Source organism: Ursus arctos, unplaced genomic scaffold (assembly GCF_023065955.2).
Source record: "Ursus arctos isolate Adak ecotype North America unplaced genomic scaffold, UrsArc2.0 scaffold_7, whole genome shotgun sequence".
NCBI classification, from domain to species: domain Eukaryota; kingdom Metazoa; phylum Chordata; class Mammalia; order Carnivora; family Ursidae; genus Ursus; species Ursus arctos.
Window position 1 is genome coordinate 36,303,583 of NW_026623089.1, and position 17,509 is coordinate 36,321,091.

Below are 17,509 nucleotides of genomic sequence, written 5' to 3' on the forward strand. Positions count from 1 at the left end.
CCTCTCAGAAGGGCAGATCCGTCATGCTCCCCAGTCCTCTCCCTTCCTGTAGATCCAGGCATGGGACTGGTCTCAGGGGCTCTAGGCCTGTCCCTGGAATTTTCTTACCTGAGAGTCTTCCAGCTATCTTTTTCCATGTGGTTTTCAGGACCTTCACTTTCAAAGGAGGCGATGAAGAGAGCTGAGAGATGAAAAGCCCCTCAGAACCCATGTCCATGTGCAGTCAGTCTGCCTACCACACCAGCTATCCCTTCCTTTCTAAGGGAGCAGCTGGGCCCGGGCAAAGACAGTGACCTCTGGTCTGGGCTTTTCCACAGGTCTCTGTTGCCTGGGGTTCCAGGCCCCATGAGGTCTAGAGCTCCCAGCTTCCTGCTTAGGGACTGAGAAATTTCATGGTTCTGCAGCATGAACCCACCCCTGTTCTGGCTCTCTCTGGTGGCTTCCAGAGCCCCATCTCTCCTTGTCCTCCTCCTGTTATCTACTGACAGCCCACCCTCATGTACTCAGCCCTGTGGGCTGAGCTTCCCCTGTGTAGCATGGGGATAGTGATCAGGCCTGCCTTCCAGGGCAGAGGCCCTAGATGTGGGGAAGTCAGGGTGACATGTATGGTATGGGGAGGTGAGTGTGCTGCCGTGGAGAACTGGGCCTCACCTTCCTCGCTGTAGATGGGTGCCGTGAGCAGGTAATTCTGAATCTTCTTGTCCTTCTCGAAGGGACACTCTACCTGAGTCCATGTCATGAACTCATGGATCTGTCTGGAGATCTCCCAAAATTTCTGAAGACACAGAAGATGAACTGGATGTTCATTTGTCACCTTAAGCTTGAAATCCTTGGTTAGGGCAAGGGATATAGGTTCTGGTTTCATTCTGCATCCCAGCAAGATGGGACAGTGACCCTACTCAGCTGACTTTGTGGCCATAGCAGCATTTGACGCAATATCAGAGCCAATAAGTGTCCCTAAGACTACTCTGTCTGCCCTCTGCCTAGGCCATCTGGCTGCAGCAGGATCTGTGCCTCCCCTATACAAGACCCAAGAAGGCCCCATCTGGGACTCCAGGTTGAGGCAGGTATGTCAGCCACACCCAGCAGAGCACCACCAACCAGAACATGCCATACTCTCACTCTTCAGGGCCTGTGTAAGGGTCCCTAACTCCTTCCTACCCCTTACCTATGTGAGGTAAACACTGGACAACCCCACTTCCCCCATACCTCCCCAATCACCGTTGTCCTACTTTTCACCCTTGGCCAGCTGCCCTTAGCTTCTATCTGGAAATCTGCCTCCTTCTCTCTGCTCAAGTCCCTTCTTAGCTAATGCTTTCCTCACTCCCAAACCCCCAGGAGTAGCCCCTTCTCTGTCTCCCTGTTGGGGTCAGTGTTGGGACCAGGGTCCTGGGTAAATGCAAATTCCCTGTGGCTCCAAGCCCTATAACCAGATCATCCACCCAGAAGGATTGGGGCCACCATTATACTTCACAAACAGCACACATAACCCACCCTGAAGCTTTTAGTCCTACAGGCCATTCTGCGACAGGACCTCTGCCTGCCCTAGGATAAGGCTGAGGGGTCTGTTCTGCCTTGTGTTGGGACAGTCTGGCCCCCCTCCCCTCAGACCACAAGGGGGCTGAGCTCACCTTGAAGTTAACATGCCCATTGGGCAGGTGGTTGGTATGGATTTTGTGCAAGAAATAAATGTCCTTAACGAAAAGGTTGAATACAGGGATAACAATCTTCTCTCGGCTGCTGTTGGCCATCTGGGACCTCTGCGTGGCCCCCTGCAGGGCAGTACGGTAGTTGCAGAAGTTGCTGGATGGGTCCATGTGATGCTGTGGGCAGACAGGAGGACCTGGTGGGCAGTGTTCTCCCTGCACCTGTGACTTGCTCAGAATGCCCTTTTGCAGAGTGGGAAACAGTGATGGGGAAGGCCCTTCCCCACGGGGCAGCCCTGAACTGTCATCAGAAAAGGCCTCCTTTCTAGAAGTGAGCACCTGGCTCAGTACAGGGTTTGGGTCGAAACATCATCAGGAGTTATAGAGAAGTCTCACAGCTCACACACACACCTCTTCCCCTCCCTGCTGAGCCTGGGTCTCACCTTTTTCCTTTCACAAAACCTTCCTTTTCCCCTCTACTTGGACCAACACCTACCAAACCTGACAAGCTCCACAAGACATTGGCAGAAAATGGATTCTGTGATCAAATACATCAGGGAAGGCTGCAAGTGAATCTGCCTGTCCACTCCTGGGCCACCCAGGTGATCCAGGAACACAGGAATTCAAGCCAGGAAAAGGCCAGTCGGCTTAGCATCACCCAGCACAAGGTTCATGGGCCAACTTTTGTCATAACTGTTTCCTAAGCACTCCCCAGAACTTGCTTTAGGCAATGCCAGTTCTGACTAAAGTCCCAAGGGCCAAGGAGGGCTTCAGCTACTCACCTCCTAGAGCAGCCAGGCCAGCTCAACGTGCCCTACCCCAGATGGCACTGTGGGTAGTGGGTTCTGAGCAAAGGGGCAGATCTACCCCTCCTTGGGCCAATGTAGGATGAGGCTGAGTGCTTACCTCCAAGACGTCAAACTTGGCCGTCTTGACTTTGGACCATGTTTTCTTCAGCCTCGCCACAGGACTGAGGTTCATGCCAGCTGCAGGGAACAGCAGGTAAGGTCAGGGCAGGGGTAGGCAGGCCATGCAGAAGCTGGACAGGAAGCCCCTGGGGCCTGGACACTCACAGATGATGGCCATCATGGAGTTGAAATTCCCGATGTTGAAGCACTCCCGGGCCACATCAATAAAGAACTCTAGCATGCGGGTCCGGTGCTTCTTCTTCACCACCTTGAGAGCAGCCAGATAGCCTCAGGGTGAGCCCACCACACGAGCATCCCCTCCACCACCCGTCCCTTAAGGGCAGCCTGGATAGGAGCTACTCTGGGTCCTCAGAGCTGTCCGACCCAGGGCTGGGGAGATGTTTGTGGGCTGCAGAGGCAGGAGAGCAGTCTGAGAGTACTAGGGAGCCCCAGATAAACTCACAGACCGTGCTGGTACCCCCATGGATGGGTGTCTCATAATCACTGTGAGATTGGCCAGGGGGCTGGGGGCGGGAGGTGGGTAACAGGGATTTTAGTGGCCCTGGCAATGGAGGCTTCTGTCTCCACTTTCAAAATTTCGTCATCTGAGGGGTACAGAAGTCAGCCTCAGGCAGCCCTGTTGGTTCGGAGAAGTGACAGTGCCGCCCCCCTGCCCCCCCACATGGGCCATGCAGCACTTACCCGGCACACCTCGGTGGCCACTAGCATGCTAAGGCAGTTGAACCAGTTGTCATAGGCCTCCAGGCTGTAGGTCTTGGTCAGGTCCCCTCGGCACTGGTGGAACACAACAGGTCACAGGGAGCCTGAGGACCCTGCCAGCAGGTGCTGCCCCAGTCCTACCCCCAGAAATTAGTAGGAGTCATGGCCAAAAGAGACTGAAAGCAATGGTGGGGTGTGAGCAGCTAGACAGATCCAGGTCTCCCAGGACACCCCCTCTCCAGGCTCCTGGGAACACTGGCCCCCTTCCAGTATGTATGACCCTGTATTGCTGTTTGCTGACCCCTTGGAGCAGGCACCAGGCCAGACCCATATCCATTTGGTTGTGAGGCCCCCACCCTGCATGGGGTGTATATAGTACCAGGCCCACCCTAAGGCCACCCCAGAGCACACAGTAGCCCCTCACCCTGTGCTTGTCCCGAGAGTCCATGTGGCTGACGATCTGCATCAGGTCCTCAGGGTGAATGCTGCTGACCCTCTCCTAGGATGGGCAAAGAGCACAGGAGGGTGACAAGCCTACCATTCTTGGGCAGGCCCCCCACTCAAGGTGTAGGCCACGTTCAGAGTAGCAGTCAAGACCTTACAGGTGTGTACCACAGCCCCTCCTTGATCAGAGTACCCAGCCAGTGGGCAGGCCCTGCCTGCCTCCCACCAAATGTACCCCCCAGGGGTCTGAAAGACCCTCCCCTGTGAGGGGAGGAAACAGGGCTTCATGGGAGTGAGGCAGAAGCCTTGGGGCAGTGGCTGCTAGCTGCAGGGTACCTTCCCAGCCCACGACGTAGGCAAGATGAGGTGATAGGGTGGGGAAAACTGGCTCTCCCCCTCCAAGCCCTTCACCTCCTGGGTCAGTCCCCATCACCCCAGCCCCTCCCATGTACACAGGGCTGCTGTGATCCTAGGGACCCAGAAGCAGTGGTTGGAGCTGGCAAGTGAGCTTCACCTGACACGCCAAGAAGACCAGCTGGGGAGGCCCTGCAGCACTGTGTTGAAAAATGCAGGGGGCGTCCAGCAGCCTTGAGTTAGCATTGATGAATACACCCCCACCCCAGACAAGGCACACTGCAGCACTGACCAGCTCAATATGAGTCAGCTGCTGGGCCAGCACCAGGGGGTCGCAGCACACACCCAGGATGTCCTTCTGAGTGGCTGGCGGCTTAGCCTTGAGGACAGACCCTTTATCCATGGCTGGTGAGCGGAGCTTCTCCCGCAGCTCCTGAAGCTGGCTTCGGGCAGCCAGAGACAGCAGCAGGCTCTGTGTCATTTGGGCAATGGCCTTCTTCACTGTGCCGTTCTCCTATGGGGATAGGGGACAGTGAAGGTGCTGGTGTGGGTTGGCAAGACCACCACCTCTCCCGAGGAACCCATCTCGTCTCTAAGGATATGCCTAACTTTGAACCCACATCCCTACTCAAACCTGCCATGAGCATTTGGGCCTTTGAAGACAATGAATACAGTGTGAGCTCCTCTGAGTACTGCTGAGGGGGGCTCAGCTGGCTATCCTGGGGGGTAGGCCTCTGGGTCTAAAAACCATGGCTTTCCCCGCGGGTGTCCAGCTGAGCTACTACTTTTGGCCTTCCCACAGCAGGGGGGTGGAGGGGGAGGGCACAATTGGAAAGAGAGCATCTGGAAGGGCTTCCTCCAGGACCAGGAACCTTCACTGTCTGGGTGGGAACAGCCCTGGCCTTGCCCAGAGCTTTCCCTGGGCCTTCTGAGCCGTCCAGCCAGACAGAAGGGGCTGAGTGCACAGAGCACCTTCCAGGTTTCCTGTCTCCACAAAAGACCAGCAGTGAGCTGGGGGCCAGAAACGCAGACAGGCTCTTGCAACCTCTTACTATCCCACTCCACTCACCCCAAACCCAGGAAAGGGTGGGGCCTGGGCTCATTCCAGCCCACCACTCAGGCCACAGGGTCTCCCACATGCAGAGGGTGCCGAGGGTAAGCCTGGCGCATTGCTGGACAGCTGAGCAGTCTTCTTGGGCACAAATGGAGCCACCCCGCAGTCTTCTTGGAAGGCTGACAGCACTATCCCTGAAGACCTACCCTCCTGTGAGAGTAGACCCCCTCCCCTGAACATTTACCCAGGGAGCTCTGCCGGGGTCCAAGGAAGACCTCACCTCATCACACTGTGTGACCCGGTGGGTGATGGCCTTCAGTTCGGCCATGGCCTTCTCATCCTGGAAGTCGTAGGGGAAGGCCTCCGTCCACTCCTTTAACAGCTGTACAATCTTGGCTGAGAAGGACTTCAGCTTGGCCTGGGGCAGCACGGCAGAGAGTAAAGTCACCCTCCAGAGCAGGTGACGAGATGACAAGTGGCACAAGCCTCCCCATCTCCCCCAGGTCTTCAACACCCCCACACCCATTACCGCCTGCAAGACCTGCCCTCCCCTCCTCCCCGCATTGGGGTGAGGGTGCTAGGTACGGGCATCCCCCACCCTGTCCACCTGCGGTTTTGTTGTACTTGCTTTGTTTCATACTGCCCTTAGTTCAGCTCTTTCACTTAAATTCATCTTCAAAAAATTCATCCTCTTACTACTGTGACATAGAAAACTAGTTTCCCTTGTTGTTAATTAGAAGTTACCCATTTAAAACAACAACAATGAAAACCAAGCAAAATTATTAAAAATGAGAGACTCTTGCCTGCCCCCTCTCAGTTAAAAGCGGGTTGGCAGATGCTGGGAAGGGGTGCAAACACTCAGAGGCATCCCTCTCCCAACTTCATGTCATTAAAGATGGGCAGGCACCCCTGCTGTTGCCCTGGATCCACACGCACGTAAGGCCAAGGAGGCTGTGCCGAATGCTTGGCCACAGTGTTCCAGCTGGTCCTCAGTGCCCAGCCCCACGCTGTCCCACTGAAATGACTCCATGTGCCCACACCCCTCCTGTGCCCACCATGGCTCCTCCTCAGCACTGACCCGCTCCCTGCCTACCTGTATTTGCCCGACCTGGACTGTTCCTGCTGGGCCTCTAGCCACTCATCCCCACATCCCCAGCATCTGCCCCACCCCTGCTGAGCTGCCTCTAGCCTGCCTGATCCTGGCCATGGACCCAGCTGGTTCCCTAGCGATGGCTTCTCATGCCTGACACAGCCTCTCCCAGCTGGCCACCTCACTCCCTGCAGCCACTCCTTTTGGCCAGAGTCCAGTGCATGCAGCATCCAGAAGGCCTTGACACTTCCACCGGATGACCACAGCACCCCACATTCAGCAGGAGCTAGAGCCTTGAACTTAGAGGCCCTGTGGTACATGTCACCCACCATGAACACAGGCCTGTGGGCTCACCCCAGGCTCCACTCAGGCTTCTACTGTCCCCACGCTGAACTTCCGCCTATAATTTCTTCTCCCCACCCATCCCACTTTGCCTTATTTCCACCTGTCTCTTCAGGAGCCTTTCCTAATCCTCTGCAGTCAAAGCCTGTCTCCTTGCACCCTGGGACGGCCTCCTCTGACAAGGAGACTCAGTTCAGAGGCCTGTGCTGCAAAGACAGGAGGCCTGGCCTGGTGGAGGGAAGGTAGAGGACAAAGTCATCAGCAAACAGGGGCAGGACATGCTCTGCCACAGCCCAGACTCGGCCCTGCCAGTTTTCGGACCGTGTACCCACCACCCCATCTTCTGCACCAGACTGGGCTTCTAAAAGCCTCATCCTAAGCACATGCCCCCAGTCACCCTGGCCACCCAAAGCCTGGCTCAATCAGAAGAGACAACAGGGGCAAAGAGCCCTACTGAAGTCACTTAAGACCACTCTGAGCAGCAGTCAGCCTGACAGTGCTGCCACCTGACCCCTACCCGCAGAGTGGTGGCTTTTCTGCCAGCTGGGGGTCCTGGAGCTGACCAGGATGGCTAACAGTGCTGTCTGCTGTGGCCCTTTCCTGGAAAGAGGTGTGAGTGCCCACCAAAAACAGTTACTTTCAGCGTCCCATGAAGAGTGCTTGGCTCTGTGTGCACCCCATGCCCCAGGGGTGCCAAGGGGGCCAGAGACAAGCCAACCTTGCCCAGTCAGGGAGGGCCCTGGGCTTGGGTCAGCCGGACCCGTCCCGCCGGCTTACTCAGAGCAGGCTTCTCCCCCAAGTGTGAGCAAAGGGGGAGCCGGGGGCGCAGAGACAGGGAGCCTCCATCAGCACCTTTACCTTCTCAGACCCCGTCTCCAGCTGCTGCCTCTGCTCCAAGCAGATCTGCCCAACACGGGCCAGCAGGTCATGAGGGGGGATGAAGACCCGGGAGCTCAAGAGAAATGTAAAGATGTATGTCCTCTGACGAAAAGAGACAAGGTGAGAGGATCAAGAATAGATCAGGCCTGGTGCGGCCCCTCCAGGTGTGGTCAGAGCCTGTCTAGCCACCCCCCAGGCCTCCCAGCACCATCTAGGAACTGTGCCTCCTCCTGCATGCTTTGCTGCACCTGGAACGCCCTTCCTTTTCTCTCACTGCTACCCAAGTCCCGCCCCCTCCTTGCAAGGCACAGGTCGAATCCCCCTTCCCGGCAGCTCCCAGACGCTTCCCCTGACAAGCTCAGCTCCCAGCAGTCTTACTCTACGCTCTGCCCTACCCCATGATGGGAGAGAACACCCGACCTTGGATGTTGGTGGGATTCTCCCAACCAGTGGAGCCTATCACCCAGTCCACAGTGCTCCCAAGGCCAGGCTCCAAGTGTGCTTCTCCCAATCGCCACTGGCCTTGCCAGTGGAGGCCAGTCGGGGGCAGGGTGGGGCATTCTTGGAGCCAGCACCCAGCCATAGGGGACTTCTGCACGTGGTCACTAACCAGCTATGGGCCTTATCTCCACCTGGCACACCAGGGCCCCTCTGTCCCACATCCTTGTGCCCTTGTCATTGGGCCGTGTGGTACAGGTTCTGAGGGGTCCTCATGATCTAAGCTGAAAGGGAGCAGGGCCCAGAGCCAAGGGTTCTCTGAAGCATTTCGTCTGACATGGGTCAGCACCTGTGAGCTCTCCACGCTGGCCTACAGGTTGGACTTGAAAGTGGGGGACACTGCTTGGGGTTCTCCTGGGGATTCTTCCCCTACATGGCTGCTGCAGGCTGGGGGACCTAGGACCCTTTGTCTACACTCTGGGCCCAAAGGGGCAGGTCTTCTTCACTCCAGTCCAGAGCAAGCTGGGCCATGTTTGCTGAGAACACAGGCCTTGTGGAACAGGCCTCAGGGCCTCACGGCCTCACAGCCCGCATGCAGCCTTCTGAGGCCACTGGAGGAAACCCTCCTGGGAACAGCAGGGGTTCCTCAACCCCCCCCCCAACACACACAGGCGTGCGCGTGCACACACACACACTTCCCATGTCCTGTCCCCAGGCTGTGCAGCATGGGTGCTCAGAGATCCCAGCTGGTCGGTGGCCCCTTCTAAGCAGGTGGCTCAGACGTGTGATGATAGTCACCCAGGCATCACACCTTGGAGTTCTCAGCCAAGGCAAGAAGAGCACACAGGGAGGAGCCCTGCATTTCCAAGGAGCACAGAGATGTAGTGGTGTGCACGCATCCCCCAGCTGCCCGCATACATGGGGCAGGGGCAGTGGAGGAAGGCTGGGGGAACCCAGGAACTTGGCAGATGAGCTGATGCCCAGCTGGCCTCTGCCAGCCCGACCCTTCTGCTCTACCACCCCTTTACGCTCTCCTGGGAAGCAGGTTGTGATCCCAGGGTGTAGTGTTTGGGGGAGGCTCCTCTGGGACAGACAGAAAAGAGGAGTAGCTCCCCCCACAAGGCCCCAGAGCGGTGCTGGGGTTGGAGGGGCCAGCCCCTGGGAGGCTGATGCCCTGCCCTAGGCTGCCTCAGGCCTCTCTCTCCGCCTCTGCCACCTGGCCCTCAGCTGCCAGGTCCGCACCACCAATACAGTCCCGGCCCAGCTCTGGGAGGGTTTTCAAGTAGGATGGAGTAGACGGAGCCCCAGGAGGGAGGGAGGAGGCCTGATCAGGGGCCGGGGGGGCACCCAGAAACTGAGTTGGCTCCATTAGATACAAGCTGGAGAGGGGAGGGGGGCAGTTCCTCTCCAACCCTCCCAGGCAACAGTGTCTGGCTCGCCGAGGCCAGCGAGCACAGCTCTGCTCTCAGGAGGGAGGGGGCCTTTGCAGCTTGACTTTCCAAAGGGAGCAGGCAGGCCCAACACCACTGCTGCGAAGAGATGTCCCCTATCGAAGGCAAAAGGGAAGCCACACGTGACAAGGGAACTCTTTTTCTCTGTTCTAAGAATGTACCAACGGCATCTTGAAATGAAGAGGGTGCATTCGAATTGCTGCCGAAGGCCAGTCCTGCCCACGCAGGCATGTGCCTGGGGGTCTGCATGCTGGCCAGGCATGGCGGGGCTGTCTCCCTTTTTTCTAGACTATGGCAGTTCATGCACAAAACAAACTTCCCAGCTCAGGGACAGGACACACGCTGGGCAGACCCTCAGCAGGACCCCAAGGCACCAGCCTTGCCCTTTAGACTCCTCTTCCTGAGGACCCTGTCCAGAGCGCAGGTCCCTGTTCCTCGTGCCATCAAGGCCCTCTCGCAGCTGCCCGGGGTTCCTCGTGCCATCAAGGCCCTCTCGCAGCTGCCTGGGGTCAGCAGGGAAGTCACTGCACCTTCCTCTCCCCTAGGCTGGGCACAGGGGGCAGAGCAGGAAGTAGGGCTGAGGCTCCCTGATGACCTGCCCCTCCCCAGCTCTGTCTGGGCCTCCCTCCCCATCCCAGAAGCAACCTCCCTTGGAACCTAGGTGGCCTCCAGCAGTCCCACCCGTCTCCAGGCCCTAGGCACTCACATCCGGGTAATAGTCCACTGTGGGGACCAGGTGCTCCATCAAGGCCTCCAGGGACCCAGAGATGAGGCGTCCCTCTTGGAAGACGAGGTCCCCTGAGCCGCCAGCCCCGCTTCCTCGCTCCCCCATGCCGGGCTGCACCTGTCCACTACAGCTGGGCCCGAGTATGCTGGAGAAGACGACGGACGTCTGGGGCATAGTTTCCTGGGAAGAAGAAAAAGGCATCACAGGCCCAGCCGCCAGGCCCTCCTCCTCCCAGGCCAGCCTGCATCCTGAGTGTGTGTAGATGCACAGTGCGAGCCCCAGCAGGGCCAGGAGGGACACCCCACCCAAGGATGGGCATTAGAGGTCAGCGCAGGTGGGCAGGCAGGCTCCTTGGCAGCCCCTGCAGCCACTGGGTATCTGATTAATGTTTCTTCAACACCTGCACTGTGCATACCAGGTCTCATTCCTGGAGCCTAGACACACAAAACCCTGCCTCCTGGGGTTACATCCCAGTGGAAGAAGAGAAACTATGGAGGAGGAGAACATGAAGCAATGTAGGAGTGGTCAAGGCAGCCTCAGGTAAGGTACCACTGGAATAGACTGATGGTGTTAGTCATGCAGCATCCTGGAATAAGAAAGGAACATTTTAGGCATAAGGGACAGCAGGTGCCAAGGTCCCGAGGCCAGTGTGTGTTAGAGGGAAGAAGCAGGGAGAACAGTCTGAGGAATAACAAACAAGACTATACACACCTGGGGGATAGGGGGCCATGTGCTCTTCCTCTGAGTGAGACAGGAGACAGTGGGACTCCAAGCACAAGAATGACCTGACTCAGAAACCCGGGCACAGTCCCTGATCTGTGCCTTTGCAAGCTGTCTGTGGGGGCTTCTGAGGCTGCTCAAGTCCATGTGTCTTGGGCAGCCACCTGCCCATAGCCAGCCCAGGAGTCATCACCCTGTTCCTCCCCCAAGGCTCCTCACCCCCAGCGGGGTCTGAGGGCACCCCACCACGCCCCGCCCATCACAGCCCAGAAGGCCACAGGAAGGAGCTGCCAGGAGAGGCCCATCCCTTCTGCTTGGGGTGGTAGCCTTTCCTGGAGCAGCTGGGCTGAGGACCTCATAACTGGACTCCCCGACCATGCAAGATCCCATATTGCCCATTTTTTCAATGACATCAATATAAATTTACATAAATGCAGAGAAACTCGTGGCCGTTCACCACCACACCAATTACAGAGTTTACTCCAAGGGAGCTGGAGAAGGAGACTCACTTTCCATTCTACACATTTGTAGCTATATGGTAACTTTTCTAAATGACACATCCATTTTATCATTTTTTAAATGACTTTGTTTTTTAGTGCAAAGAGGCTGAGTTTTGAAATCCGCACTTTTTATAAAGGCACGTTAGAGAGACTGAAGCCCTGGGTTGGGCCTGTGGATGGAGGCACAGCCACCACTGAGGGTCCCCTGAGAAGGCAGGCTTCGAGGCAAGGGTCTGGAACCCACTCAGAGAACAGGGAGGGCCCACGGGGGCTGTATGGGACCACCCCTGCATCTACCCTGCCCGGGGACCCACCCAGAAATGCTGCCTGTCCACCTGTCCTCCTCTTTCCCCTCCTCTGTGCACTGAGCTCACAGGTCCTGGGGGCCTCTCAGTTCCTAACAGAGCCCCACCCCCAGCCACGAGCACTGAGGGGTCTCCAGGTGCAGCACCAAGTGGCAAAGATTAAGAGCACCCTCGGGTTTGAATCCCACTCTGCAACAGCCAGCTCCTTGCCCCTGGCCAAGTCTAACCAGCCTCAATTTCTGCAGCCATTAAGTGGGGATGGGGACAACCCCTGCGGAGCCCTCTGCCTGCTGGCATTTCTGTTGGCCGCCCCACCTGGCCCCGTGGGCCCCTCTGTTCTTGTACTTGGCGTCCTCCCCTCCCATCCCAGCAAGAGCAGGAACTGCCATCATTGGCCACGTGATGTGTGTCATTGTCCCCAACTGGCCCCCTTCGCCGGGGGGTGGGGGGGAGACGCAGCAAGCAAACTCATAATACAAAACAAAGCTCAGACGGAGTACATCACACGAGCCATCAGTGACACCAATGCGAGTCATCTCAGTAATCCTCACAAGAATCCCCACAAATCCCCTTATTCTCCAAGCGCTACAGATGAGGACAAGGCACAGAGAGACTAAGTAACTGGCCCAGGTCACGCAGCTAGATCGCAGCAGGGCCAGGACGGCCGCAAAGGCAGGCAGGGACACCTGAGCCTGAGCTTGGCCCGGCCACTTGAGGCTCTGTCAGGATCCTCAACCTCGAGGAGCCTTTATTTCCTCATCTGTGCAATGGGCACAGGGCGGGCTGTCTGACATTTGCTGGGAGGATGAAGTGGGCACTTGTGTAAAGTGCTGCACGAGAGACACGCTCTCACCTCCCCATCCCGGAGGAGCCGACGCCCACAGACATGCCCGCTCAGCACCCCGCACAGGCCGTGTGGGTTGCCCAGGACCCAAAAGCGCTGGATTATTCTAGACACGCTGGCCTGCAGAGGCCTTGAGAGCCCGACCCCGCACGGACGCTCTCAAGCCAGGGCGGTGCTAGAGCTACGGCAGCAGCACCAGGCAGCAGCATCAGCAGGGAACTCGTCCGGAGCCCCCCCCCTGGTTCTCGGGACTTTTAGATCCTCTCCGAAAGCCGCGCTGCCCCATGCGGGGCCCACCCAGCAGCACCTCCACCTGGCGCCTCGCGAAAATGCAGGACGAGCTCCAGCCCCGTGAGCTGAGTCAAGACCGCGTTTCTGTGGGACATACTCGGCCTTGGAGATGCCTGCAAGTGAGGAGAGCCTGCCTCGCCTGGGTCAGGGCTGCGGCCGGACACCACAAGCACCGGGGGGCTTAAGAAAACACTCTGCCCACCCCGCCGCCCCACAACCCTGACATAACTGGCCTGGAGTGCTGTCTGCCATGGCGGTTTTCAGGGTTTTCCAGGTGAAAACGGGAGCAGGGGGTACAGAGAGCCTCTCACTCACCTCTGCTGCCCTTGGCTACACCCAGACATGACCGGAGGCTGTGGACACCGGGAGGAGAGCTCTGGAAGCCTCCTGAGGCCAGGCCCAGGACGGGGGAGGACGGAGCCGGGCTGGGCCAGCCTTCCGTACCGACTTCCCTGGCGCCTGAGGCTGGAACCCGCACCCCCGCTCCATGTTAGCTGGGCCCCCCCCCCCCCCCAGACAAAGCAGCAGCCCGTGGCGGGAAGTGGGAGACGGACTCACGCCCCATCCCCTCTGCCTCCTTGTGCTCCTCCTCCGTTCAGGCAGGAAGGCAAGCACCTTCTAATCACAGACGCACTCGGCTCCCTGCGAGCCAGGTGAAAGTGATTCACCATCTCCTGCAAGCTGGGCCTCACGAGCCCCCCACCTTCCCCACGGGGCCAGGTGGGCGTCCGGCCGGCCCGGGGCCCAGGTACCTGGTGCAGGCGGGAGGGACCTGGCTCCGAGGGTGGAGGCAGCAGCCATGAGCCAGCACTTGCCTGGCTCGCGCCTGATTTTAGTGAGGTTTTACTCGACTCTCTGGGGGCATCTACGGAGGAGTCCTGCCTGCCCCTGGGCCCCAAGTCCCAAAGGGTGCTGGGGTGCCAGGTGAGAGGCCACTCCCACTGCTCCTGTCCTGCCAGTGGCACCGTGGTGGCTGGCATGGGATGGGGGCAGGCCGGGAGGACTGGCCTGGCAGAGGCCGAGTCTGAGGGACCCTTTGCAACCTGCCACCAGCAGTGTCCAGGAGGCTGGCCGAAGCTGAGGCAGGCCAGGTGGGCCAAGCAACAAGCTGCACCGTTGACCTCTTCATCTTTCTGCCCCTTCCCGGGGTTCCCCCACCACTCCGCTCCATCTGGCATACCTGCTGCTGCTCCCCAGAACAGGAAGTGGCTACCGTGGGGTCCTGCAGCTACCCCTGCTTCAGGGCTCACTCCTGCTCCCACTCCATGGTCCAATAAAGCACATGACCTTGGGAAAACCCCAGCCTCCTGCAACTCCATTCCTTGAATGCTCCTTGTCTGCACCCCAAACCATGACCATCCACCCACATGACCATCCTTTCATGGGGGTTCAGGTCTGGGACTTCAGTGGGAGAGTCCAGAATGGAGTCAGCAGACACACGCTGTCTCAAGGATAATGGGGAAGCCTCGGTTTCCTCTGCTGGTAATTGGGTATATAATTTCTTGCCCCACTCCCCTGGCAGGGTGGTGAAGGCTAGATGAGAACATGGAAGCCAGCCCCCCTGGGAGTGGTTCTAGATGCCACTGTGGGCCACCACCTCTGTGCCTGGCCTCAGTGACACTTGAGTGGTCAGCACTGGCTGCCATGCTTCTGACCTCCAGCCTCTGGCCTAGAGCCTCACATCCTCAGCAGGCTACATGCCTCCTGCCCTCAGCTGTGAGTTCTCACTGAGGCCACATTCTGTGCCTCTGTTGATGCCCCATGCACAACCCAGAAGTCAGAGGACCAGGTTACACCCCAGGGGTGAATTTGGATCAATGGGACATGGGAGGCAGAGGTAAATTCCCCTTCCTCACCCCAGATGGACTGTTGGAAATATAACAGTTTTTGGAGAGCCTCTCCAAAGACATCCAATGAGACGGACTCCTATGGGAAGACATCCCTAGTTTCCATTCGCTCCTCTTCCCTCCCCCCTGATTCCCTGGGACCACACCCCCAGTAAGTGCTGGCATATAAGCTTTGGCTCAGGCTCCAATCTCTGGGGAAGCTGGGCTCGGAGAAGAGCATCCATTTGTCTTGTTTCTGTCCCCCTCGCCATGCCTGCAACAGGCACATGCTGATGGCCAAGCTTATGGGGCAGGGCACTGGCCCCTGAACGTCCCAGCAGGAGTGGGGGGTGCAGGGGGAAGAAGGGCTTCCGGCCCAGAGCAAGGGCTCACACGCCAGTACAGAAGGTAAACCCTGTTCTCTGCGTTCTGCTCAGCCCAGCCGACGGCCTGCCTGCAGATGGTCCTGGACGCCCGGGGGCCCGCTCTGGAAGTCTGCATCCATGCGACTCAGATCGAAGGCCCCTTTTAGGGCACTCAGCCAACGTACTTCGCTTCTGAGTATCTGCGGCTGCCCCGCCTCTTGCACACGCTTTCTCACACGCGCAGTTTCTAAGGAACACACACGCGGACACAAGCATCCCGAGCGTGGACACACTGCCTGGCCGGAGGGCCCAGGAGGAGAGGGCAGCACAGTGGGTGGGGGCAGACGGTCTTGGAGACTGGGAGAGACTGAGTGGCGAGAACACAGGCAGCCCCAGGGCCCCGAGAGACCTGGTGGAGAGGGGAAAGAGGGTTTTCAGGACTTTTTTCTGTGGAAGATTATGAATCAAATTCCCTTTTGCAGCCTCTTTGAGAGACCTCAGCTCGAGATGTGAGTGCCACTCTGCCACCGTGTTTCCCGATGTGGCCCTAGCACACTGGAGCCCCGTGGGGTCCGTGCCCCCCCCCCCCATCTGGGGTAGCAAAACACAGAGGAGGGCATCTGCGTCTGGCCATACGTGCAAAAGCCAGACGAGTCCTGGGAGGGACAGCCATGCCCCGTGCCTGTGTGTACCTTCTGGAACCTGGGGCACCGTCCTTCTACTCACAGACTCCAGAGGCCTTCACTATGACCCTGCACCCCACTGCCATCTCCCCCAGAGCCTGGGAGCTGCAGCTCTGATGGAGACCCAGATCCTTCCAGGCCAGGGCCTCAGTACGAGAGCCAGAGCCTGCTGTGAGCACCCAAACGGGCCCATCACTGCGTGTCCCATACGACCTTGTCTGCCCAGGCCTGGGTAAGGGTCACCCTCCTTCCCGACGGCTTTTCCTGCTCCCCGTACTGAGCTGCCCAGCAAGGCCCAGGGGAGCCTGACACCGCCCCACAGTCTTGGAAAACACTCCCACAGCGGACGAGCTGATGTCACAGTTTACTTGAACATACTCGGGGACGGATTATAAAGTACACTGACTCTAGAGAAACCATCCAATTACTGCGCTGTGTGCCGAGCCGTCTGTGTTCACAGCTGTCCGGACAGCCCCGTCCACCTTCATGGAGACTTCTTCGTGCCCACGGCCTCCTCTCCCACGAACCGGCCCTTGTCTCCGGCCTCCCAGCCCTGGAGGGAGCCTCCAGTTCACTGCTTCACCCCCCAGGGCCTTACTCAGAGCAGCCAGGTGGGGCAGGAGCCTCATCACGGGAGGGGCCGTGGCCTGCACCACTGCTGGGCTCCCACCAGCTCTGCCCCCCAAGACATGTCCTGGGAAACGAGAGGCAGGGCTCCACCCCGACCCAGGGCATCTGCAGGAAGCAAGCACTTCCTTCAGCCCCAGAGGGACTAACGGAGGAACACAAAAGATAACTGGCCAACCTCAGGCAAGGCCAACTCTGCGCCAGTCAACAGGGGGGACAAGAGCCCACGGAGCGGACAGTCCCTGCCACAGCCGGGCAGTGTCAGGCCTCCGTTCGACGCTGAAGGGGAGAACAGGGGTAGGTTCCCAGGGCAGTCAGAATTTTCGGACCCCTTCCAGATCGTGGAGTCTGCAATTCTGGAAATTTCTGAGAAACACAGAAGCAGGGATAAGCTTTCTTTTGACTAACCTTCAAATGTTTGTCATCAGGAGTTGGAGCCCAGCCAGAGGCTGGGCATCACACGTCGCACTTGATGCCATGCCCCTAACCTGGGGGGCGGCACAGAGACACCCATGTTTCAGACGAGGACATGCAGTTCGCGGCCCTTGCTCGGGTAGGCGGCGGCAAATACGTCTGCCCCACTTCCCTGCTCCTTCTCAGGACTGTCGTTTCTGCTCATCAACGTCCCTGGCTGGGGCATGACCTTCTGAGCATCGGACGAAGGCTGAGGCCCCCGCCCTGGACATGCGGATAAACGCACACTCCCACGGCATTCTGCACATAATTCCACGGATTGATGGGCTCCCAGAAGTTCATCTACGGATGCGAAGTTAAGAATCCTAGCTTCCTGGAAAACGGGGACAAACGTGGCCTTCAGGGCCCATCCCGCATGCGTCCCCAGGGACGCTCCAGGAGGTGGGAGAGGGCCTGCCGGCCATGCCTCTGCCAGGCTTCGCCAGGGCTGCTTTTGGAGGCAGCACGTGGGCTGCTATTTTTTAACCTACTCAACAAAAACGAAGACTATTTTTAGCTCAGCTAGCTGCAGGGCATCACAATTAGCAACTGAAAATTACACATCTTGCCAGTCTCCCCTCTTTTGGCTGGAGGAGAAAGAGAGACCGAGAGACAGAGGAGGGGAGGAGGGAGGGAGAGAGAGAGAGAAAGTGCTCCTGGAGGGAGCTGGGTACCAGCCCTGTCACCCCAGCCTGGCGGACCGCTTAACCAGGAGGGCAGCCTTTAGCAGAGATTCCAGAATGAGCGCATTCAGAAAGCTGTCTTGGGTTGCATCCTGGTTCCAGAAAAATCCAGCCTTGGTGGGAGCAGGCACGAGCCTCATTCACACTCAGAGGCTGCAA

The 17,509-nt window shown here is 58.3% G+C and overlaps 1 protein-coding gene across 1 annotated transcript in view; it reads right to left on the reverse strand.

Moving 5' to 3' along the window:
* The window catches only part of RASGEF1A (RasGEF domain family member 1A), a 30,756-nt gene that overhangs the window by 1,997 nt on the left and 11,250 nt on the right, over positions 1-17,509 (reverse strand). Inside the window, exons 2-12 of the mRNA XM_026481605.4 lie at positions 10,033-10,233; positions 7,417-7,539; positions 5,407-5,544; positions 4,365-4,586; positions 3,699-3,773; positions 3,257-3,349; positions 2,720-2,822; positions 2,553-2,632; positions 1,632-1,823; positions 652-775; positions 109-181 (exon numbers count right to left, since the gene is read on the reverse strand). Of these exons, the coding sequence (XP_026337390.3) occupies positions 109-181; positions 652-775; positions 1,632-1,823; positions 2,553-2,632; positions 2,720-2,822; positions 3,257-3,349; positions 3,699-3,773; positions 4,365-4,586; positions 5,407-5,544; positions 7,417-7,539; positions 10,033-10,233 (1,424 nt within the window). The remainder of the gene's footprint in view (positions 1-108; positions 182-651; positions 776-1,631; positions 1,824-2,552; positions 2,633-2,719; positions 2,823-3,256; positions 3,350-3,698; positions 3,774-4,364; positions 4,587-5,406; positions 5,545-7,416; positions 7,540-10,032; positions 10,234-17,509) is intronic.